Here is a 26366-nt window from a genome sequence, read left to right on the forward strand (position 1 = left end):
AGCTTCATCTGTGGTGGATAATGTGGGAGGGTGGGCTGTGACACCCTAGCAGTACCAGCTGAACTCGGTCGAGTCCCTTGTTAGGCTGGGAGGAACGTAGAGAGTAGAGGTCCCCTTTTTGTTTTTGTTTCTTTGTTGATGTTGGCTACCCCCCAAAATTGGGGGAAGTGCCTTGGTATATGTATGTATGTACTAATACATCTTCTATTTTTCTGTATTTCTCATATACAGTATATAGTTTATTGCACTTTCCTTTCCTCACTGGGCTGCTATCCCTGTTGGAGCCCTAGTGTTTGTAGCATCTTGCTTTTTCAACAAGGGTTCTAGCTTGGCTGGTAATAGTAATAATAATGATGGTATACATGTACTGGTATTTATATTTTCTGTTAGATTCATTTAGCTGGGAGGAGTAGGTTGAATTAGGAATGTTGGTAGTTTGGGAGAAATTCTAGGTATTCAATACAAGAGAAACCTCTCACTGTTGTGAATAAGGATTAACCTTTTTACCCCCAATGGACGTACTGGTACGTTTCACAATACTCATCCCTTTACCCCCATGGACGTACTGCTACGTCCTTGCAAAAAACTGTTATTTACAGTTTTTTGCATATTTTTATTAACTTGATGAGAAACTTCAAGCATTTTCCAAAAAGGTTGAGAGCAACCTGACCTCTCTATGATGAAAATTAAGGCTGTAAGAGCAATTTGAAAAAAATATATTGCAAAATGTGCTTGAAAATGAAAATGTTAGGGGGTTAAGGGCTGAAAAGTTCCAAATAGCCTTGGGGGGTAAAAGGGTTAACAATTTGGTAGATATGGAATACTGTAGGTAGTACTCTTAATGGGGTAGGAAATGAAAGAAGAAATCAACAAGAATAGGGAGAGTGAATAAGAAAGGGTCCATTTCAAAACGCCTATCACGGGGCAGATGAATTTTATAATAAACGAGGAGACGGGAGATTGTTTGCCATATTATAATCATGAAATCTTTCAATTTAACCCTTTAACCCCCAGGCTATTTGGAAATTTCCAACCCTTAACACCCAGGGGGTTATTTTTTTCCCAGCACATTTTGCAGTATATTTTATTTAAATTGCTCTAACAGCCTTAATTTTTGTCATAGAGAGGTTAGGTTGGTCTAATTCTCTTGGAAAATGCCTGAATTTTTTCAAAAAATTATCAAAAATATGAAAAAAATCATTTTTTATAGCATTTTTTTGCAAGGACGTACCTTTACGTCCATGGGGGTAAAGGGATGGGTTTTGTGAAACGTACCAGTACGTCCTTTGGGGGTATAAGGGTTAAAATCATGAAATCTTTCAATTTAATAGTATTGTTTTATTCGATGTGATAAGCTCTGTTAAGCAATGGTTCATGCGTACAAATGATTCATGTTTATATGTTATTAAAAATAAACAAATATTTAAAATTAAACTTTAAAATAGTTACCTCTCCACTTTTCATTTTTGCCCATTTTCATCAGTACAGTACAGTTTTGCTTAGTATTTGTGATGGCATGCATATTCTGGCTTACTGTTGTACTCTGTAGTGTTTTGCATATTAGAATCTCTTTTTAATGTTTAGTTAATGGCATAAAAGGTATTCTAATATTAGTGTTATAGTTATTATTATTGTTGTTATTACTTGCCAATGAGCAACCCAAGTTGGAAAAACAAATTGCTGTAAGTTCAAGGGCCCCATATGCACAGAAAAGAAAATGGGGTGGGGTGGGGTAAGAAATAAACTATGAAAGAAAGTAGAATGCTCCAAGTTTGATGGCTTAAAGTAGACAGGAAATAAACTGGAATATAGAGTAAACTGTGAAAGAGGAGGAATTTTACAAGCTTGATGGCCCAAAGTGAACAGAAAAGAAAATAAGAAGTAAACCATGAACTATGAAAGAGAGCAAAATGCTACAAGCTCAAGAACAGCAAATGGATAGAAAAGAAGCTGAGAAGTAAACCATGAACTATGAAAGCGAGGAGAACGCTACAAGCTCAAGAACAGCTAATGGATAAAAAAGAAGCCGAGAAGTAAAGCATGAACTATGAAAGAGCAGAGTGCTACAAGCTCAAGAACAGCAAATGGACAGAAAAGAAACAGTTAAGTAAAGAATAAACTATGAAAGAGCAGAAAACTACAAGGTCAAGAACAGCAAATGGACAGGAAAGGAACTGATAAGTAAAGAATAAACTATGAAAGAGCAGAAACCTACGAGGTCAAGAACAGAAAATGGACAGAAAAGAAACCGAAAAGTAAAGAATAAACTATGAAAGAGCAGAAAACTACAAGGTCAAGAACAGCAAATGGACAGGAAAGGAACTGATAAGTAAAGAATAAACTATGAAAGAGCAGAAACCTACGAGGTCAAGAACAGAAAATGGACAGAAAAGAAACCGAAAAGTAAAGAATAAACTATGAAAGAGCAGAAAACTACAAGGTCAAGAACAGCAAATGGACAGGAAAGGAACTGATAAGTAAAGAATAAACTATGAAAGAGCAGAAACCTACGAGGTCAAGAACAGAAAATGGACAGAAAAGAAACCGAAAAGTAAAGAATAAACTATGAAAGAGCAGAAACCTACAAGCTCAAGAACAGCAAATGGACAGAAAAGAAACCAAAAAGTTAAGAATAAACTATGAAAGAGCAGAAACCTACAAGCTCAAAAACAGCAAATGAACAGAAAAGAAACTGGGAAGTAAAACATGAATTATGAAAGAGAGCAGAGTGCTACAAGCTAAGAACATCAAATAGAAAAGAAACTGGGAAGTAGAGAATAAACCAATGGATATCTGAATGCTACAAACTAGTGGGCCCCAAGTACACAAAAGAAACTGTAAAGAAAAGAATAAACTATGAAAGAGAGCGAAAGAAAAATTACAATATTTTAAGATCAACTTAAATGTTAATTATACAAGGTACTGTACAGTTAAACTAGATATTTATCTACCTGCTCAACAAAGAAGCTTTACAAGTTGGAACTTCTCAAGTCCTGTTGATTTAATTATTGATTGGAATAATCATTCTACAATCTAGTAACTACCAGAATGGAACTTCTTGAATACAACATGGTATTTGAGCCATGAATGAAAAGGGGAGACTTGGAAATAACTTCATTGTATTACTTAGTGGTTGGTATAGTTTGGAAAATCTTGAAAAGCATATACATGTACTTGAAGCTTATTGAACAGTGGTACTTTAGATTGATATTCAAATCACGGATAAGGAATTATTGGCCCTTATCAGTTGTGACGGGCCGAGAGAGAAGGTTGTGACTCAAAGGCAGGATGAAATCAACTGAGTGAGTTTATTGTAGAACACACTCCTTTATATACAAAATCTCAAAGCAACAAGAATTTTCATGTTCAAAAATCGACACTGTTACAGAGGAGAAAAGCAGACATGATTTTTCAGGTTCTTTTTAGTGCGAGGAGAGAGCGAAGATACAAGCAGAAAATGAACTAGGTACGATCGTGTGACACACGGTTGGTACACAGTCCTTAACCTCCAGTTTTGTGTTAACGCATTTTTTATTGGTTAATGTTGCCCTATGAAGAGTTTCTCTTGTCAAATCTTCCTTGGATATAATTTTTCCAATGTTAACCCTTTTACCCCCAAAGGACGTACTGGTACGTTTCACAAAACTCATCCCTTTACCCCCATGGACGTACCGGTACGTCCTTGCAAAGAAATGCTATTTACATTTTTTTGCATATTTTTGATAATGTTTTGAGAAACTTTGGGCATTTTCCAAGAGAATGAGACCAACCTGACCACTCTATGACAAAAATTAAGGCTGTTAGAGCAATTTAAAAAAAGATATACTGCAAAATGTGCTTGAAAAAAAAAAAAAAAACCCTTGGGAGTTAAGGGTTGGAAAGTTCTAAATAGCCTGGGGGTAAAAGGGTTAACCTCCAGTTTTGTGTTTAACGCATTTTTTATCGTATAATGTTGCCCTATGAAGAGTTTCACTTGTCAAATCTTCCTTGGATATAATTTGTCTTATGTTAAGCATACTAAACTGAATAATCACGAGACAAGACAGGCGCCACCAATCGGTCTGTGGATTATATTGCAAAGTAGAATTCTAAAAGGACTAATGATAAGCTTATGTAAAGCAAGAAAATAATGCAAAGCTCCCTACGCCGAGGAACGGAATGAAAATAAACTTCTTTACTAAAAAAGCCTAAAAAAGTTAGCTTTGGATTCTCATCTGGGAAATATAAATTAATCCCTAAACCTTTATTACAAATCTTAAATCTATTTGCCTGCACATAAACCAATTAATTAATCAAATTTGAATGCTTTTAAAACATTTCCAGTTAATGGCAATTTTATTTTATGAATAAACCGTGATCATAACTTCAAGAACGTTAGTGAGGTCACTCGACGTTCCATCAGTTAGTGTTTGAGAGGAGCTTTCTGGGGAATAGCAAGGGACATGTATTGCTTCAGTAAAACACACAAATCTCATTTCAGATTAAGATTACATACAGGAGTGTTTTACTTGAATGGATGGAAGTTGCACATCTCATTAAAACTCAGCCAGTTATCACATCATATCATTATAGTCAATTTATTTTAGTGAGGCAGATTTACACCGACTCACAGCGGTGCCCTTTTAGCTTGGAAAAGTTTCCTGATTGCTGATTGGTTGGCCAAGATAATTCTAACCAATCAGGTAGCAGGAAACTTTTCCGAGCTAAAAGGGCATCCCTGCGAGTCGGTGCAAATCTGCCTCGCTAAAGAAAATTGACTATAGTTTTTTAGTTTGATAATTTTTAGTACATTATCTTTGCTATTAACCCACAATAAGTTTAAAAGTTATTTGTCATTGTTAGTTAATCTTTTACAGTCATTTTGACAATTCTTGTACAACCAGTGGCTTTTAGCACTCCTATTGGTTTAGATTCCAGACCAGTTTGTTTTGAATCAAACACGTCTCTATTACAACGAAGCTACCTGTGGTTTATATGATATTCATTCAAAGAAAGGAAAGTTCAACTAAGAAAGAATAATTTCTCCATGATGTATGCAAGACCCTTTTGCAGTAAAATAGGGATTTATTGCAATATATGGCCATTTCCCATGTTCTTTGTTCCTTTGCAATGGATTTCGCACAATATGGCCAAATTTCAAGAGAAAACTGGAATTGGCCGGAAAAAAACGGCAAGGGAAACCAATGATTGAGTAGCGTCCTCTTTATCCTACTATCGTTTTAATTCCCTTTACTTTTCTTTACTGTAGTCTGAGAATTACCTTCGATTTTTGCATTTAGTATAGTACTCAATTTGTTACGAATGATGAAGGTATTTCATTCCAGATTTGTAAAATCTAGAATTTTGTTGAGAATTCGGAGTAAATAGATTACTAGTACTCAGTGGATTTCATTATAAAATCTATTCTATTATAGGGGTATAGTAATATGCTTTGATTTTTTTTTCCTTTAATGGTAAAGTGCTTGGTTTTTTTGTTACGAATAAAAGTGTTTCTTCCAAATTTGTAAAGCCTAGATTTTGTGAAAAAGCTACTATTGCCTGAAAGTGGATATTGATTGGAAATGCATTCCGTGTAGAGGTCTTGTGTACAGTTGGCTAACAGAGAAGCTTAGTCTGATAGTTTACATTTAAATGAGTCTCGAGCTAAAGATAGCTTAGCCAAGCGTAGTAAAGAGAAAGAAGTATTAGTCTGGGTTGACGGTGTCTTTTTCTCCTGTGCCTTCTTCCGCACCCTTCCATCTACGTCTTCTGAATTGGGACGAATTTTCTTGGGGTATTCAAAGGTTTAGAAGAACTGGGTCTTTATTATTTACGGGGAAAACTTTTATCCGATTTTAATGATTGGTTAAATCTCTGCAAATATGTGACAGAACCTAGATTAAAAATCTTTGCAGCATCATTTCTGCTCGTAGCTGCACTCACTTTTTAGCTTTCTACTGTACCTCCCCTCCTTTTTTTCATCCATCTCTGTACAGTCTTAACTTTTCCTTCATATGCAACTGCAGGATTTATCCTTCTTGCACATAGGTGCCGGACAGTCTCTCAGGCCCCAGTGGATGGTCCTTGGCCATTCTAATGAATCCAATCCCTATTGTTATTGATGTTTGGGAAATGTCTCGTGAGGGATAATTCTCCTGTAGCAGCTCAACTTATGCTAGTCTCCTATGCAGAGAATCTGCCCAAACCAATAATTGGTGGGATTTTTGTTAACGGTTACTCCAAGTGAGTCTTCACCTACAGGGTCTGGGTCTCTCTTTGTATGGTTGCCTCTGGTAGAATGTTGTGGTACTTTGTTGTCAATGTCTGGAACTGTGTCAGCTAGGGAGTCTCGGATATCCATATATTGGCAAGAGCTACTTGTATTCAAAGCAGTAGTTATTTCTGAGTGATAGCTTTGCATTTATATATGACAGCTTTGGAACATGTCATGAAATTAGGAGGAACGAATCAAAGGGAGAGCAGGTTGGAAAGAATGATTCAAAATGACAGCAGGTTAGTTTCATATTGACACCAGGTTAAAGGGAATGATGCAAAATTACAGTTAAAATGAATGATTTAAAATGACAGTGGGCTAGAGAGATTCAAAATGACAGCAGGTTAGTTTCATATTGACACCAGGTTAAAGGGAATGATGCAAAATTACAGTTAAAATGAATGATTTAAAATGACAATGGGCTAGAGAGATTCAAAATGACAGTAGGTTAGTTTCATATTGACACCAGGTTAGAAGGAATGATGCAAAATTAGTTAAAATGAATGATTTAAAATGACAGGGGCTAGAGAGATTCAAAATGACAGCAGGTTAGTTTCATATTGACACCAGGTTAGAAGGAATGATGCAAAATTAGTTAAAATGAATGATTTAAAACGACAGGGGCTAGAGAGATTCAAAATGACCGCAGGTTAGTTTCATATTGATACCAGGTTAGAAGGAATGATGCAAAATTACAGATAAAATGAATGATTCAAAATGACTGGGCTAGAGAGATTCAAAATGACAGCAGGTTAGTTTCATATTGACACCAGGTTAGAAGGAATGATGCAAAATTACAGTTAAAATGATTGATTTAAAATGACAGTGGGCTAGAGAGATTCAAAATGACAGTAGGTTAGTTTCATATTGACAACAGGTTAGAGGGAATGATGCAAAATTAGTTAAAATTAAAGGATTAAAATGACAGCGGCTAGAGAGAGATTCAAAACGACAGCAGGTTAGTTTAATATTGACACCAGGTTAGAGGGAATGATGCAAAATTACATTTAAAATGAATGATTTAAAATGACAGTGGGCTAGAGAGATTCAAAATGACAGCAGGTTAGTTTCATATTGACACCAGGTTAGAAGGAATAATGCAAAATTACAGTTAAAATGAATGATTTAAAATGACAGTGGGCTAGAGAGATTCAAAATGACAGCAGGTTAATTTCATATTGACACCAGGTTAGAAGGAATGATGCAAAATTAGTTAAAATGTATGATTTAAAATGACAGTGGGCTTGAGAGATTCAAAATGACAGCAGGTTAGTTTCATATTGACACCAGGTTAGAAGGAATGATGCAAAATTATGGTTAAAATGAATGATTTAAAATGACAGTGGGCTAGAGAGATTCAAAATGACAGCAGGTTAGTTTCATATTGACACCAGGTTAGAAGGAATGATGCAAAATTAGTTAAAATGAATGATTTAAAATGACAGGGGCTAGAGAGATTCAAAATGACAGCAGGTTAGTTTCATATTGACACCAGGTTAGAAGGAATGATGCAAAATTATGGTTAGAATGAATACAGTAATTTAAAATAAGTGGCTATTGAGATTTACAAAATGACAGCAGGGTAAAAAGTAGTTCAAAATGACAGCAGGTTAGAAAGTGTTTCAAAATGACCAATTTAGAAAGTATTCAAAATTACACTGGATTAGTTTCAATATGACAACTATTTAGAAGAATAATTCAAAATGATAATCGGCTTGAGAAAATGGTTCAAAAAGACGATGGTACAGAGAAAACTATTCAAAATGACAATGGGTTAAAAAGAATCATTTAAAGTGACAGTTGGCTAGAGAGCATGCATATGTCATGGAGAAAAGTTTATATTTGAATCTCTACTTTAGTAGAGATTTTCCTTTTAAATGAATATCATATGAATCCCGGGTAAGTATTGAAATAATTGATTTTAGTTTAGAACTTTTCTTTACTGTTGAAAATAGAATTTACTCTTCAGGGGGAACGTAAATTTGCAAATATAAATTTGATTTAGTTTATAATCTGTGCCTTACTGGCTGGAGAAGTATGGTTGTAAGTAGAAAGTTAATTAATCCAATGCCGTTGAGTTATCCTTGAACACTGGATTATCCTTACTTTATTCTTAATATTGCATTATTCTAATTCTGTTAAAGGCACTAGTTTGTATTTAAATAAAAAAAGTCTTTCAACTAAATCTATCTTGGTCTCTATAATTATTGCCAAGGATTTTCAGTAGACTTCGTATCCAAAAAAAGCAACCTCTTTAGACTCGATTGAATTTCTACTGTGGTACCTTGCAAGATTATCATTTTCCATTTTTCATACGTGCAACTTCATTTCAGCCTAAAATAATTGTTGCGCAAATTCCTCTCCTCTCAGATACATACTGAATTCACCCCTATAGTCCATTTCTTTTAGGGAGGCAGATTTACACCGACTCGCAGCGGTGCCATTTTAGCTCGGAAAAGTTTCCTGATCGCTGATTGGTTGGACAAGATAATTCAAACCAATCAGCGATCAGCAAACTTTTCCGAGCTGAAAGGGCACCGCTGCGAGGCCGTGCAAATCTGCCTCGCAGAAAGAAATGGACTATAGGTTTTTGTCCGATTCATAGCTGATACGTATAAAGATATTTTCTTTCTATTGCTTTCATCAACCTGTTTGTTCATTATTATTTAATACCCACAAACCTTTATTGAGTTTTTTTAAATATGGTACTGTATGGTGATTATCCCCAAATTTTAAACATAAGACTTACCTGGTAGTTATATATATAACTACCAGGTAAGTATGTTCAAAAAATTATTTTACTGTATAGTGAAAATAACATTTTTTCATTTGATTGATTGTTGAAATGTATTGATAAAATATTTTCTTTAGCATTCATCAAACTGTCTATTCATTTTTTTTAAGACCCATAGTCCTTATATTGAGTTTTTTATATATGCTTTATATATTAAGGTGGTTAATTTTTTTTATAATGGAAAAAATTCATCTGTAAGTGTAAATAAGACTGGGATAAATGATAAACTTAATTGAATTGAACTGCAAAGTGTCCTCTTTTGTTTTGCCGGACTATTCCATTTTTATGTCATTAACCAAACATTGAATGATTTATATCATAGATGTAATTTTAGAAACTTCTTAGTCGATTAGTGGATCCCAGAGGTGGCCAATTTATTTTCCGCAACTTTTCAAAGAATTCCATCTGTTATAGTTGACTGTTTTACAGCTCTCACAAGTGAATAATCAGTGTTCCATCAAAGCGGAGCACAAGATGCAGTCCAAGGATAATTTATTCTTGAAGGTAAATGTAGGTTTTGGTTTTTATTTTTAAATTTAAGTTTTGATTTTTTCATTTAGAACAGTTTGAAAGTATAGGTATAAAGAGGTTAGTGGGTTTGATGAGCACATATCGTAAGTATCAATGCTGTCTTGTCTGTCTAGTAAATGCTATTTATATTGTCCTGCAAATGGCTTAGTAGGGAGCTATTTAGAAAGAAATAATTTACCTTTGTAGAACTTTTCTTTAAAACTTTGCATAAATACGTATACAGTATATTTAAATTCATTTAGATAATGGATTTTTGCATTTTTTATAGATATTTAGGAAACTAGTGTAAAAGCTTTTAAATCTAATAAGTATTTTTATGGTTTTGTTGTTTTGATATTAATTATTTCCATAAAATTTTAAGTTCAAGATAGCCAACTATTCATAAATTGCATTTATCTGTCGTGAATGGTGTCCTGTTCCATCATAAAAATCAAAACGAACACACTCGCCACAGCTGGACAGACATTATTAAATAAGTGATCCGTTTCTCATTCCATTGTACGACTGTATGATCAACTACGATGAAGCTTCCAGTTGTCTACATCTCTAATTCATGTCCCCCTTGCATACAGCAGTAATTCTTCAAGTTTTTAAATTTTTCATTCCTCTTTCACATTTACCATTGCAAACTTCTGTTCAAAGCGTTAATGGGAAAATTTAGGAAAGTTCACTCATTTTTTTGTAGCCATCACAAACTTTTTATTTTCATTCCTGAAGTTTAGCTTACACCTTTGCTATTTTCAGTCACGCAGTGTTTCTGTGTAGTTTTGCTGCTTATTGCGTAGTTGGGGCTGTGTGTCATGTTGATTGTGATAGTCTAGAGTTTTCTAATCTGTATTCTTGCGTACTTTTTGTGTGACCTTTCCTAATAGCAAGGTAAGAGCCATGTCAATGAGGTGTTTTCTAGCAACAGTACATCCTAACCCATTTTTTATAAGACAAACACGCAATTACCTTGTATCAGTGATAGTGACTGGTCAAATTGTGTGAGGAGCGAGTGAGGCACATCCTCTTTTCCTTCTCATTAATGTTTTCTTCATGTATGGGACCTCTAAGGATTTGTAGCAACATGACCCAGCTGTTCATTAGACACCAACCATTATTTAATGATGTGTTACTCCAGAAATAGAAATACCTCGTAGGTCCCCTTCCCCCCAGAATTACCAAAACAGAAATATCTCAAGTCCCCGTCTCCTAGAAATAGACGGTACCAAAATAGGTATTTCTCATTGGTCCTTGTAACCCAGAATTACCAAAACAAATATTTCATAGTATACCATCCCCCAGAATTGACAAACAGAAGTCTCCCCTTCACCCAGAATTACTAAAACGGAAATGTCTCATAGGTCCCCATCCCCCTGAATTGCCAAAACAGAAATGTCTCATAGGTCCCTGTCCCCCTGAATTACCAAAACAAATGTCTCATAGGTCCTCATCCCCCAGAATTACCAAAACAAATGCCTCGTAGGTCCCTGTATCCTAGAATTACCAAAACAGAAATGTCTCATAGGTCCCTGTCCCCCTGAATTACCAAAACAAATGTCTCATAGGTCCTCATCCCCCAGAATTACCAAAACAAATGCCTCGTAGGTCCCTGTATCCTAGAATTACCAAAACAGAAATGTCTCATAGGTCCCTGTCCCCCTGAATTACCAAAACAAATGTCTCATAGGTCCTCATCCCCCAGAATTACCAAAACAAATGCCTCGTAGGTCCCTGTATCCTAGAATTACTAAAACACAAATGTATCATAGGTCCTTGTCCCACAGATTTACCAAAACAGAAATGTCCCGTAGGTCCTCATCCCCCAGAATTACTAAAACAGAAATGTCTCGTAGGCCCCTGTTCCCCAGAATTACCAAAACAGAAATGTCTCGTAGGTCCCTGTCCCCCTTGAATTACCAAAACGGAAATGTCTCATAGGTCCCCATCCCCCATAATTACCAAAACAAATGTCTTATAGGTCCTTGTCCCCTTGAATTACTAAAACAAAAGTCTCAGGTCCCCATTCCCCAGAATTACCAAACCAGAAATGCCTCGTAGGTCCCTGTATCCTAAATTACAAAAACAAATGTCTTGTAGATCTCCGTCCCCTGAATTGCTAAAACAGAAAAGTCTCGTAAGTCTCTATCCCCCCCAGAATTACCAATACAGTAATGTATCATAGGTCCCTGTTCCCCTGAATTGCCAAAACTTAAAAGTTTCGTAAGTCTGTCCCCCCAGAATTACCAATACAGTAATGTATCATAGGTCCCTGTTCCCCTGAATTGCCAAAACTTAAAAGTTTCGTAAGTCTGTCCCCCCAGAATTACCAATACAGTAATGTATCATAGGTCCCTGTCCCCCTGAATTGCCAAAACGTAAAAGTCTCGTAAGTCTGTCCCCCCAGAATTACCAATACAGTAATGTATCATAGGTCCCTGTCACCCAGAGTTACCAAAATAGTTATGCCTCATAGGTAATGTTGCCCAGAATTACCAAAATAGATATGCCTCCCTGTCACCCAGAATTATTAAATACTTCAAAGAAACGTCGCTGTTATCTGCCCAGCCTTAGGTCTATTCTAACAACTTTTTAAACATACAAAGCCGTTCATCGTAGTGAACAATCCGGCCGGCCATCCCTGGATTCAATCATTCCTCAAGAAATAACACGGTGGGATGAGGTCCATAACATTAACAAGATTGGGTCAGTCCAACTGCTGTTGGTTGTGTTCGTTATGATTTATGGTGCAAGTGGATGCTGTTCACAACGGTGAAAGTCAATTTATGAATATTGGGTTTTTATAAAGGAAAACATTTTATTCTAAGTACATGGAAATTTAATAGCTCTTTTGAATTAACTTCTGATGAGTTTTGATTTTAATGATGTCAATCATTGCCAGGTGTTATTCATTTTTGTGTGTAGAATTAAACAAGTATAGTTTTTAAAGAAATATTTTATAAAGATTATTTTTCTTTGGAGTGACATGATTTTTATCCATTATTTTCAGAAGTCAATTAATTTGTTAGTTTATTTTATTAATATAATTACCATTTTCATTCATTATGCTTCAGATCTCTCAATGGGTCATGATGTAAATGATTTGCCCCTCTGTATGTATATCGTTTACAACTGATCATTCTTAATATTTATTACTACTAGATAGCGTATATAAGAGTGATGTTTTAACTTGTAATAAAAACTTAATTATTTATATTTCAGCAGTTAATGAATGGCGGAATGAAGGATACAAACAGCGGAATGATGAAGTCAACTGGACCTAGTGGTCCGTTGGAAAATGATCTCATAGCAAGTATGTATAATATTTCACGTTAGCCAAAGCTTGTATGATTGTTAGGATGTTTATGGGCACTGGTGGGTAACGGGGGAGGGTGGGCTGTGGGCCGTGGCACCCTAACAGTACCAGTTGAACTCGGTTGAGTCCCTTGTCAGGCTGGGAGGAACGTAGAGAGGAGAGGTCCCCTTTTTTGTTTCATTTGTTTGATGTCAGCTACCCCCCCAAAATTGTGGGAAGTGCCTTGGTATATGTATGTATGTATGTATATATATATTCAATTCCTAAGTAGGTTGAAATTCTTTTAAATAGCTTATGAGGTTTCTATTGATTTTATTTCTTGAATTCAAATTTTTTTTATTGCAAGAAGTATATTTTGAGATCAGGAGCGTGAAATTTTTATTTTATTCTTAGCGTAAATATATTTTTTAAAGAAGAATTGGGATTGTAGGTGATTTTTTTTAATGAATAAATTGAGATCATGGATGTAAAATTTATAAATTTTTGATTTATCATAAGCTGGAAAAGTTTTTTTTAAAGAAAAATTAGGGTTGTAGGTTAAAAGATAAGGAAGTTAGAATTTACATGAATATTTCTGATAATTTGATAAACTTATTTACAAACAGATCACGCTTTTTTTTTTCTAAAAGAAATTTCTTTAAAACATTTGTTAAATTGATACTATCAGGTACCGCCAACTCTACCCAGATTTAAAATTTGCATCAAGGAATTAGATAGTAATTTCCAGCTCTAAATATGTAAATTTCCCTCTGGAGTTGCTTGCTTTCATTTTCCTTTGCAAGCTTTGTTACTTTAAATATCAATATATTACTATTAATACAAAAGTGAAATATACAAGCTAAAAAACTGCAGGAATTAAATTTTTCCTCTGGCATTTGCCTGGTTCTCACGTTTCCATTTGGTTAGTTGCGGATAAGTGATCACGTGGATGGCGAGCCTGCAGACAAGGACAGCCAACTGTATGAATTATTGATTTGCGCTATGATATATGATAGTTTGAGGAATGTTACCATGTTAATTCAACCTATTGTTCAGTTGAAGAAACAAATAAGAATGAAGAGAGCAGCAATGTTGATTTACTTAGGAAAACTAACTTTGGATTGAATAAGTTTAATCCTAGCATTTGAAATTTTGTTGGATAAATTTCTTGTGGCATTGTCTTTTTAGTTTTTATATTGATTAATGTTGGTAACTGCTCTAATTATTCTTTATATTATTCAACAGCAAAGAGTTTGCAAGTATTTTTGCAAGCATATTTAATTCTTGCAGTATTTTAGTCTGTAAGTTGTGGAGATGGAGGCAATATTTATTTATAATTGATAAAACCTTTATTTCAGTGCTCATGAAAGGTAATGTTGGCAGTCCAGGGCACCAACAGAACCACCTCTCTGTCCCTCAGCAACCGAGAAATATGCCGCCGCCAGCCGTGCCCAACCTCAGCGTCCCACCGCCGAACTTGGTTGCGCCATCTCAGCCCCCTCCTAGTATGGCTCAAATGAATAGCCAGGGTCCTCCTGGACACGACGCCGTCATAAAGCTTCTGTTACAAGCTCGGCAGCTCTACCAGCAACAACAGCAACAGCAGCAGCAGCAACAGAAGATAAGACAAATCATAGAACAGGTAAATTTGCATTAAATGTTAAAAATAAACTTTTTCTTCTTCTTCTTTGTCTGCATCTTTTCCCACCTTTATGTGGGGTTGATGTTTCTGGCCAGCGTTCTCCATCTACCTCTGTCCCACACTTCATCACTGGTTAATCCCTTTGATCGAAGGTCATCCTGGATACAGTCCATCCACCTTCGCTTTGGTCTCCTTCTCGTTCCCTGTACCTCCATTTCCTTCACTCTCCTCCCAATATACTGTTCATCTCTTCTCATGACATGACCATACCACCTCAGTCTACTTTCTTGGATCATATCTGATAGTTTTCTAAAAATAAACTTGCAGAACAAAATGGAAACTGTTTTGAAAATATTCTAGGGTGAATGTAGTTCATTTGGATGGGAGTAAACTTTTTTGTCAAATCGATTTTGTATATGGGGAAATGTTAATTGTAACTTTGCATTGAATGTTAAAAATAAACTTGCAGAACAAAATGGAAACAGTTTAGAAAATGTCTTTGGGGTGAATTTATTTTATTGGGATGGGAGTAAACTTTCTTATTACTTGTCAAATAATATTTATATATGGTGAACATTTTTATCTTGGTTTGAAATAAGATATGAATCTAGTTTTAAGAAAATTGTATTAGTACTGTTACCTTGCCAGGAGTGAGGACAGTTCAACTTGGTCAGAAATAAGATATAAAGCTATTTTAAGAAAATTGTATTAGTACTGTTACCTTGCCAGGAGTGAGGACAGTTTATCTTGGTCTGAAATAAGAAATGAAGCTAATTTAAGAAAATTGTATTAGTACTGTTACCTTGCCAGGAGTGAGGACAGTTTATCTTGGTCTGAAATAAGATATGAATCTAGTATAAGAATTTTGTATTAGTTCTGTTACCTTACCAGGAGTGAGGACAGTTTATCTTGGTCGGAAATAAGATATGAAGCTATTTTAAGAAAATTGTATTAGCATTGTTACCTTGCCAGGAATGAGGACAGTTGGGAACCAAACATAGGTTTGTGACTTAGTCATGGGGTAAACTAATGGTAGGTAAGTAGGGAAAGATACGCCTATTATGTTAGGTTATGTTGGAAACCTTACGCCCCTAGTACACGTATCCAGTTTCCAACGGTGCCGTAGGAAAATTCAGGCCTACAGCTAAAGCTGTTACACGTATTTGAACGGCTGGAGGCAAGTGGGTCAGTATGGCACTGTTTGTGGGGGAGGAGTGACATAGTCTTCTCTCGACGACAATCTCGTTCCTATTGCTCTAGCGTGCTGCTCGAAGGTGAAAACAAGACAAAGAGAAGATTTGGTCCAAACAATGGCTGCGTAAATGACAAAAATACTCTCATGTTACCTTAATGAAGGAACTAGCACTAGAAAAAGATGACTGGTTTAACCACATGTGAATGGATCACGACACACATTTGTAACTCTTAAGTTAGGTATCACCTCAGACTGGTGTCATACCATACGGTGAGAAATTACACGCTACGTCCTCAGTCCTGACGTACGACGGCCGTACGGCCAACCTTAGCACTGGCGAAAGTTCATCCGGCCGGCCGTGGGTGAGCATTCATGCGGCTGATTTGCTATCACACGCTCGGGTTTGAACATAAAAAAAAAAAGTTAAAGTTGCGGGTTTTAGGTCTCCACTCAGACGATTTACATCATTCTGCTCGGGCGACCATAAGCCAGCAGGGACTATCACTAGCCCCCTCTAACCTCCCCCCCACCAGGTGCCACCCTGGGGAGTACCCCGCGGTAGAAGGTCTCACGATATCCACGTCCTGGCGGGGGACGTGAACTCGGGACCTCTGAAACAAAAGCCCGCGACGCTACCAACCTAGGAAACTGGATACATGTAATAGGGGCTTTAGGTTAGGTGGTGGTCTTGTCTTTGTTTTCCTATTAAAGTGTAGGGCACGTACCAAACTGCCAGAGGTTGACCCCGTAGAAAACGGGAAGAGGGTAAACTATACAAAAAGCTGGTCGGTTAGGTAGAGTTAACCAGTAACTCCTAAGAAGGTAGTTCTAGGTAAGTATGTTAGGAAAAATACAAATTACTTAAAAATTTGTGATTTTTTTATCATAACTTTTGAAATTTTATACCCTGTATCCCTCGGCAAACTACGAAGGCTCCAATGTATACTTGTATACTTTCAGGAAAGGCAAAAGCAGAAACCTATTCAGCAGCAGCAGCAGCAATTGGATCCCATTAAGCAGTTGATGGTCGGCATCTCCCACATGAATACTTGTCATTCTCCTCAGCCTCAAGATCCCTTGTTACGAGATGCCTTGATGAGACCTGATGTACAAAAATTATTGCAGAGTAAGAAAGATTGTAGTGTCAAGTTTAAGATGGCTGTATGGTCCTTGTGTCGTGTAGGAATGTTTATGTATTTGTTGAATTTTTCTTTCAATTTAATTTTTAAATCAAGGTACATAATTTTATACAAATAGTTTGTACATATAGAAGGGTATTTGTTAAATTTGAATATCGATTTCAATTTTTTAAATCTAAGTACAGAGTTTTATACAAATATTTTGTACATACACAGGGGTATTTGTTGAATTTTAACATCGATTTAAATTTTTTAAATCAAGGTTTATGATTTTATACAAGAAGTAGTCCTGTGTGTGTTTTGTATACCGTATGGAAATTTTATTATTGTCTTATATCAATAAATATTAAGGTGAAAATTTGACGAGTTCTGGACTACTATAATCATTAGCAATCTCTTTCATTTGGTTATAATATGTATTACTGAAAACTAGTTTAATTTTTGGCTCCTAATCTTTAATATAGAATTAATATCACTTTCTTTTTATTGTTCCAGGAGTGGCAACGGGGCAAGTGACGGCATCACAGCTTGTCAGTTCGTTGAATTGTGTTTCTTTGACACCTAGTCAGCGTGATGCCATCGTCACCGTGTTGAAGTTTCTCAATGATCAGCAGCAAAGGTCATCTCTTACTCCATCTCCAACACCTCAGGTAAGCCGCTTTTATCGTATTGTGAAACGGAATGCAAAGGTAAAGAGCAGTTATGATTCAAGGGCTTCAGGGCTTATACTATGGGGGATATCAGGAAAGTTTGGATGCCTAAAAAACTCAGATTTCTTTTCATTGTTGAAGAAATTAACCCTTTTACCCCCAGGCTCTTTGTAAATTTCCAACCCTTAACCCCCAAGGGGTTATTTTTTCCCCAGCACATTTTGCAGTATATTTTTTTTAAATTGCTCTAACAGCCTTAATTTTTGTCATAGAGAGGTCAGGTTGGTCTCATTCTCTTGGAAAATGCCTGAATTTTCTCAAAAAATTATCAAAAATATGCAAAAAAAAAAATTTTTATAGCATTTTTTTGCAATGACGTACCGGTACGTCCATGGGGGTAAAGGGATGAGTTTTGTGAAACGTACCAGTACGTCCTTTGGGGGTAAAATGGTTAAGTAGATCACAGTACAGTACAGTAGGGCCTCAACTTGTAAAGTTAATTGGTTCCAGGAAGCTGTTTGTAAATCTAATTTTGTTACATTTTGGCCAAAGGTTTGCTTAAACTGAATCCCATGTCTATGATTTCCAGCCACAAAAGTCTACAAATAATCAGGTTTCATATGAGATAGATATCAGGTTGATTACAAATGTTGTTTTGCTTAATGTATTAAATGATATAATACAGTAATACCTCAGGATATAAAAGTTTCTTTACTGTATACAAAAACTCATCATACGAAATGACGTACAAAGATTTTGTGCCTCATATTACGAAAAATTACTCAGGATACGAAACGAAATTCGCAATGGCACGTTAGGTATATTGAATGATTCTATTTCATACAAAAAAAAAAAAAAAGTCACGTTACGAATGCAACTCCGGCACTCCGGAACTAATTAATTTTGTAACCGGAGGTATTACTGTGTTGTTTTATTACGGTATTTCTCTATCTTTATTTTCCGTTGGATTGGTTTGTATTTCCGAACGTTTTTATGTTTGGACCTTCTGTATAGCATTCAAGTCAGTCTCCTATGAATCTGGTTTAGGTTAATTTTTGGTACAAAATTATTTATTTATGTATATATGTGTGTGGGAGGCAGAGAACTAGATGGCGACATATGAATGATATGGAGAGAAGAGGTTTGTTGGAAGAAGATGTCTTAGATAGGAGGCATTGGAACGGTGCATCAGGCAGCCGACCTCTTAATGTAGGGATAACGGTACAAAAGATGCGTGTTTGATGAAATTTCTTTAAATATCTTAAGATATTTTATCTAGTTTATAATTCATTTTTTGAGAGTGAGAACGGGTGTAAGAAATGAGTTAGCAGCTAGAGTGGATATGAATGTGTTGAGGTGGTTTGGCTATGTTGAGAGAATGGAAAATGGCTGTCTGCTAAAGAAGGGGATGAATGGGAGAAGTACAAGAGGAAGGCCAAGGTTTGGGAGGATGGATGGATGGAGTGAAGGAAGCTCTGGGTGATAGGAGGATAGATGTGAGCGAGGCAAGAGAGCGTGCTAGAAATAGGAATGAATGGCGAGCGATTGTGACGCAGTTCCTGTAGGCCCTTTGCTTCCTCCGGTGCCTTAGATGACCGCGGAGGTAGCAGCAGTAGGGGATTCAGCATTATGAAGCTTCATCTGTGGTGGATAATGTGGGAGGGTGGGCTGTGGCACCCTAGCAGTACCAGCTGAACTCGGTTGAGTCCCTTGTTAGGCTGGAGGAACGTAGAGAGTAGAGGTCCCCTTATTTGTTTTTGTTTAATTTGTTGATGTCGGCTACCCCCCAAAATTGGGGGGAAGTGCCTTGGTATATGTATGTATGTATGTATAATTCATTTTAAGTAATTTTTGTCATTTTACATTGCAGGCTGTTGTTAGTGGTGGACTTACAATTGGTGGCAATGCTTCCTTGTCGCCCAGAGTGGCTTCACCTAATCCAGATGCTTCCAACATGCTCAATCCCCATTTGTTGCAGCAGCAGTCGCGCCTTTCTCCTCTTAGTGAGTACAAGTTTATCAATATCTTCACTTATCTTTTCCTAGAATTTTGTCACTACGCGAGATTATCGATATTGCTTGTTGTGTGACCAGTACGTATCTTTGTAACGACCTAGTCGGAAAAGGTAAATTTGCTTCCGAGAAAGTATACGTCTTCGCTGATTTTACAAATTTGATAGGTTCATGTCCACTGAAAATAAATTTTAATGATTCTTAGCTTGAATCTATAATATATTGACTCTTTGGCTACTGGTGTCTGTATCTTTATCAGCTTTTATAGAACGGGGAATAAGAGAACCGATTCATCTTTTTTATTTTGTTTCATGACAGCCCCATTAATAAAAATTTTTGTATGTATGACGGCGTAGAAATCTCCATCATACCATAGTCATCTTATTCAAGATTTAGAAGCCTCTGTTTTACCATTCCTATCACATATTTTAGTCTGCATTTTCATGCTATTCGGTGTTAACGTTTACCCCATTTTCATACCAATGTAACATTTGATTTTTATAATTGTTTAATTATTGGATGTAATGAGTATAATTTATGAGAAAAAATTTATTTTATGAATTTTTATGTTTGTTGCAGTTTTCAGTTCATTCAATATTCCATTGGGCTTGGTTGGTTTTGGCTTAAAAGTAATGCTCAATACATTCTCATTATTAATGAATACAGTATCTCCTTGTAGTTGTACTTGTATCGTGTCCCTATAAGTATCTGGTAATTTCTCTTGTTAGTTTGTTGTCCGTTACTGATAAATTAAGGGATTTTGACGAAGGAAAATATTTCTGGATAAAGGACCTGAGTCGCCCAGTGAAATGCTCCTTTTAGCACCATTTCTAAGGTATAAATACTACTAAATATACCAGAGAAAAAAGTTGCATGGAATGCCAGGAATATACCCAGCTCGCTCACCCTTATAGGGTGTCGGTATAGTAACTGGGGCGTGTTAATTATAAATAATGTGATCGACCCGCCTGTCATAATCGTAATGTAATCAAATTTCTCTGACAATCAACTTCTGATGTTTCAAAGACAAGAAGAATAGGTATAAAACCAATTTCCGTACTAGGGTAAGTGATGCATTTGCATGCACTCCTTTGATAGACAAGAACAGCTGCCGTCATTCTTTTTGTCGTTCTGTTAGATACAATAACCCCAAGAGCTTTCCAACACCTTATTGAAGTTTGAAAATAGAATTTTCATTACACTTTGTCCCTCTTTACTCAAACTTATTTAAATTTCATGTGCCTTATCATCACTTTGTATGTTGGTCAGTTCCCTTTATATATGTTATTCTTCATTAACTTTGGTTTTCTTAACAAAAAGGCTAAGATTATACTCTATATCTTTTTTCTTGTCTTTAGCTACAATTCAGAAAGCAGTAATTATTTTGTTTGATTTTATTATCAACAACCTGAGTTAAAGTTTTACATCTGGTGATGGCTGGTTTTAATATATTGTATATTAATATTATTATTATTGTTATTATTATTGTTATTATTATTACTACTATTACTACTACTACTACTACTACGACTACTAGCCAAGCTACAACCCAAGTTGGAAAAGTAGGATGCAAGGGCTTAAGATGGAAAAATAGCCTAGGGAGGAAAGGAAATACAATAAGGAAATAAAAATCTATAACTAAATATTTATACTTCGATAATGAGTAAATTTATCCTATTTAGTTTCCATTATATTGATAAGTAAATAGTATATATGGGCAAGAAGTTTCCTACACAGTTAAAACAATTTGCATGTAATTTAAAGATAGGAATCAAATCCCCTTGTTTTTTTAATTTCAATGTTAAACTGACACTCCAAAGATAATAGGAGTGTGAATTCCAGGTAAGTATTGTAATAAATGATTAAAATCAGGTTATTGCCTTTAAAGTTACTTTAGTGCCATAGCCTCTGTACTGTGGTCTTCCACTATCTTTGGGTAGAGTTCTCTTGCTTTAGGGTACAGTCAGGCACAGTATTCTAACTTATTTCTCTTCTTGGTTTTTTAAAGTTTTCATAGTTTATATAAATGAAAGATTTATTTTAATGTTTCTATTCTTAATTATATTTTAATTGTTCATTACTTCTCTTGTAGTATATTTCCTATTTCCTTTCCTCACTTGGCTATTTTCCCTGTTGGATCCCATGGGTTTATAGCATCCTGCTTTTCCAACTAGGGTTGTAGCTTAGCAAGTGATAATAATAATATATTTTCCCATTTGTATAGTTTATGCTAATAATTAATGCTTGGTATTAAAAATGTAAATCTTTCTTTTCAGTGTTTACTGGCAACTCTCTCGGAAAGAACTTGAGTATGAACAACGTAGGCGGAGGTCCGCGGAGACCACCTTCCCACCAAGAATTGGTCGCTCATGCCCAAAGCATTATGCAGAAAGCTCTCCTCAAGCAAGAACTGGAAAAAGCCAAAGAGGTAATGTTTAAAAAGTTGAAACTCCTGAGTTAGATGTGTAATATCCAGTGCTGTACTTGCTTATCCACACTAATAGTTCTAAAATAGTTGTGGATCCCTCCCTTCATCCACACTAATAGTCTTAAAAGGGTTGTGGATCCCTCACTTATACATGCTAATAGTTGTAAAAGGGTTGTCGCTGTTAATAATCTGGAAAAAGTTGGTGGGTTACAGGTTGAATTCAGTGCTGAAGTTGATCTAGAAAAACATGGAAAAGTAGCTCTGATTAAGATGTCAACCTGATGGAAAAAAAAAAAAATAAAACCTGTAAAACTTCAAATTATAAGAGGAGCGTAGAGAGGAAAGGTCCCCCTTTTTTATTTGTTTTATGTTGGCTACCCCCCAAAATTGGGGGAAGGGCCTTGGTATATAGATAAATAGATAGGATTTCCTATCTGTCTACTCTAAGCAAACTATATTTTGAAGTAATTCCATCAATATGCTGAAAAAATTTTGAAAGTTTAAGAGTTGAATTTGGTACTGCAGTTGATGTAGAAAGTCGAGGAAAAGTGGCACATAACATTTTGAACCTGATGGAAAGTGAAAAAGAAGAATTTCAACTAATGATGTTGATAAATTTGTATTTTTATAGGTTAGCTATACAAGTTTAACTTATTACAAAACCACATTTTTATTCTTTTAAATAGTTTTATCACTTCTATTGGTGTAAAAGAATTCATATAAAACAAATTTAAGACATGTTCTATTAATTACCTATATGCATATTAAGAAATATTTTTTTTCTTTTTACAGAAGTATCGCAAGCGTGAAGCAGAGCGAGCGAGATCCCCGAATCCCAATTTACCTGTAACTGTTTCAAGTGTTGGTTCAGCTGTACATAAGGTACCTTATCATTGCTACTAGATTTTTTTTTCTTCATTATAAATGGAACATTGTTGCAATGCTATTTGTAATTTATTTAGAAAGCATAGAAGTTAATTTTGAAAGCATGGAAGTTAATTTTTTCTTTAATTTTAGGAAGATTTTTTTGCTTCATTATAAATAGAACATTGTTGCAGTGCTATTTTTAATTTATTTAGAAATCATAGAAATTAATTTAGAAAGCGTAGAAGTTAATTTTTTATTTAATTTTAGGAAGATTTTTTTGCTTCATTATAAATGGAACATTGTTGCTATGCTATTTGTAATTTACTTAGAAAGCATAGAAGTTAATTTTGAAAGCATAGAAGTTAATTTTTTCTTTAATTTTAGGAAGATATTTTTGCTTCATTATAAATGGAACATTGTTGCAGTGCTATTTTTAATTTATTTAGAAAGCATAGAAGTTAATTTTGAAAGCATGGAAGTTAATTTTTTCTTTAATTTTAGGAAGATTTTTTTGCTTCATTATAAATGGAATATTTTTGCTATGCTATTTGTAATTTATTTAGAAAGCATAGAAGTTAATTTTGAAAGCATAGAAGTTAATTTTTTCTTTAATTTTAGGAAGATTTTTTTGCTTCATTATAAATGGAATATTTTTGCTATGCTATTTGTAATTTATTTAGAAAGCATAGAAGTTAATTTTGAAAGCATGGAAGTTAATTTTTTCTTTAATTTTAGGAAGATTTTTTTGCTTCATTATAAATGGAATATATTTGCTATGCTATTTGTAATTTATTTAGAAAGCATAGAAGTTAATTTTGAAAGCATGGAAGTTAATTTTTTCTTTAATTTTAGGAAGATTTTTTTGCTTCATTAGAAATGGAACATTGTTGCAGTGCTATTTGTAATTGATTTAGAAAGCATAGAAGTTAATTTTGAAAGCATAGAAGTTAATTTTTTCTTTAATTTTAGGAAGATTTTTTTGCTTCATTAGAAATGGAACATTGTTGCAGTGCTATTTGTAATTTATTTAGAAAGCGTAGAAGTTAATTTTGAAAGCATAGAAGTTAATTTTTTCTTTAATTTTAGGAAGATTTTTTTGCTTCATTAGAAATGGAACATTGTTGCAGTGCTATTTGTAATTTATTTAGAAAGCGTAGAAGTTAATTTTGAAAGCATAGAAGTTAATTTTTTCTTTAATTTTAGGAAGATTTTTTTGCTTCATTAGAAATGGAACATTGTTGCAGTGCTATTTGTAATTTATTTAGAAAGCGTAGAAGTTAATTTTGAAAGCATAGAAGTTAATTTTGAAAGCATAGAAGTTAATTTTTTCTTTAATTTTAGGATGGGTCACCAAGTAAGACTGTCGGAAAGTCTCAATCTCCGTTGGTTTTCACGCCAACGTCCGTTATGAGAAAGATGACAGCCGATAAGGATCGTCACGATCGTTCTGATAAACCTGGCAGGTGAGCCCCTTGTAAAATTCTATTGTCGAATTATTTCTGTAGACCTTAGGTCATCAAAGATTTAAATGCATGAATGTATAGGATAAAACTAAGGTACCTTTAAGTGTTAAGTCATATTGAATTTCTGTTAAAGGTTGCACGTTTTTAGTTAGGAGAACTATAGATTGCTTTCAAAATTTGTGATATTAATCCCTATGTATAATTCAAGTTGTTGTTGTTATTATTACTACTTGCCAAGTTGCAACTTATAGTATTTGGAAAGTAAACGGCTACAAGTACAAGGGCCTAAATAGGAGAGCAGCCTAGTGCAGTGATGAAAGGAAGTAAATAATGTACTTTAGAGATAAAAAAGAAATATATAATGGGAGACAAAATTTGACCAATCTTATACATTAAAATTTTTTAATATAACATAAGTATCTCAGAAGTCAGAATGTTCTCTCATACATTTACAGCTTAAAAAGCATTGTATGAGACTGAAGTCAAGGATCATTCTGTAATTGCAAAAGAAGATTGTTTACAAGTTACATTTATCTCAGAAAGGTTTTGCTGTAATCCTATTGTTGATTTTATTTAAATAAACACAAATATCTAGCTGTAATACTATAGATGATATTGTTTAATATTGTCGTAGCTTGGCTAGTAATGATGATAATGTTAAATATAATAATTTGCAGGAATGTCTTGGTGACTATGCTAATGAAATTTTTCTTTTTGATTATCATGCTGGTTTTTAAAATGATTTAGTTCTAGTTATAATCGTATTATATCATTGGAGTGAACCCACTTTCATTTTCTATTTCAGCCCCGTTGTTTCTAACGACTTGAAAGACAGTGAAAGAAATAGAGAACAGCTGAGTATAGGCCAGCTACATAACTCCCTGCATCAACAATATCAGCAGCAGAAACAGCAGCAACAAGGTAAGGTCTGAATTAGATTTTACGCTTTCATAAACCTTTCTTACGTCATGTCTTAAATATTCGTTCATCAGAAGACTCGGTATTTAACGTGATGGTTATCATATGGGTGATTATTGATTATTGGAAAGTATGCCGAGTGTTGCATATAATTAAATTAAGTTGCTGTACATTTACAGTACTTATATCAAAGGTAAGCTTACAACAATTTCACCTTATTGTATCATGGAGACTGTTGGATGTTCATTTTGTTTTGGATTTGTCCCTATAAAATTAACCTTTACATGTCACACAAACACACTGTTTACAGTTCAAAAGAACTTCAGTCATAGCTTGAAACAAGAATCTCGGTAAGCTAAGGAAACTGAAATAGTATACATATACACACAACTTTAACCCTTTTACCCCCAAAGGACGTACTGGTACGTTTCACAAAACTCATCCCTTTACCCCCATGGACGTACCGGTACGTCCTTGCAAAAAACTGCTATTTAAATTTTTTTTAGTATATTTTTGATAATTTTTTGAGAAACTTCAGGCATTTTTCAAGAGAATGAGACCAACCTGACCTCTCTATGACAAAAATTAAGGCTGTTAGAGCAATTAAAAAAATATATACTGCAAAATGTGCTTGAAAAAAAATAACCCTTTGGAGTTAAGGTTGGAAATTTCCAAATAGCCTGGGGGTAAAAGGGTTAATACTGAAAGAAAAGTGAATGACGCTATGGTGGACCCTAAAGGTAAAATAATTAGAAATAGACTAAAATAGCTTCTCAGTCTGTTGAAATCTTATGCTTAATCTGGGACGGCTGTGGGATCCTTAAGATCTGTTAAATTGAGGGTGAGAAGTGGGGATATTTTAGAATAAAACTCCGTGGGGTTAATGATTTTTTGTGGATATTTTTGTTTTTTAGGGGGGGGGATTTGTAATTCTGAATAGCAATAGGGGAAATGAACAACAAAATGCAAGGTGACTTTGTACTAAAAAATAAAAACTGTGGAAATATCCAATAAAGACTTAACCCTTTTACCCCCAGGCTATTTGGAAATTTCCAACCCTTAACTCCCAGGGGTTATTTTTTTCAAGCACATTTTGCAGTATATATTTTTTTAAATTGCTCTAACAGCCTTAATTTTTGTCATAGAGAGGTCAGGTTGGTCTCATTCTCTTGGAAAATGCCTGAAATTTCTCAAAAA

General features: G+C 34.9%; 1 protein-coding gene and 1 long non-coding RNA gene across 7 annotated transcripts in view; one reads left to right on the top strand and one right to left on the bottom strand.

Moving 5' to 3' along the window:
- Positions 1 to 26366, top strand: part of LOC137652538 (eukaryotic translation initiation factor 4E transporter-like) — a 161543-nt gene that overhangs the window by 98684 nt on the left and 36493 nt on the right. For 4 of the 6 annotated variants that reach the window (XM_068386009.1, XM_068386004.1, XM_068386010.1 and 1 more), the window contains exons 10-19: positions 9477 to 9551; positions 12783 to 12873; positions 14214 to 14497; positions 16653 to 16818; positions 17327 to 17481; positions 19352 to 19484; positions 21770 to 21921; positions 22714 to 22803; positions 24130 to 24251; positions 25057 to 25172. In XM_068386009.1, coding sequence (XP_068242110.1) covers positions 9477 to 9551; positions 12783 to 12873; positions 14214 to 14497; positions 16653 to 16818; positions 17327 to 17481; positions 19352 to 19484; positions 21770 to 21921; positions 22714 to 22803; positions 24130 to 24251; positions 25057 to 25172 — 1384 coding nt within the window. The remainder of the gene's footprint in view (positions 1 to 9476; positions 9552 to 12782; positions 12874 to 14213; positions 14498 to 16652; positions 16819 to 17326; positions 17482 to 19351; positions 19485 to 21769; positions 21922 to 22713; positions 22804 to 24129; positions 24252 to 25056; positions 25173 to 26366) is intronic. The other 2 variants (XM_068386005.1, XM_068386007.1) reach the window with 2 other exon arrangements.
- Positions 1 to 26366, bottom strand: part of LOC137652541 (uncharacterized) — a 282636-nt gene that overhangs the window by 61513 nt on the left and 194757 nt on the right. The gene's annotated exons all lie outside the window — the stretch shown is intronic.

This window comes from Palaemon carinicauda, chromosome 13 (genome assembly GCF_036898095.1).
Source record: "Palaemon carinicauda isolate YSFRI2023 chromosome 13, ASM3689809v2, whole genome shotgun sequence".
Classification (NCBI taxonomy): domain Eukaryota; kingdom Metazoa; phylum Arthropoda; class Malacostraca; order Decapoda; family Palaemonidae; genus Palaemon; species Palaemon carinicauda.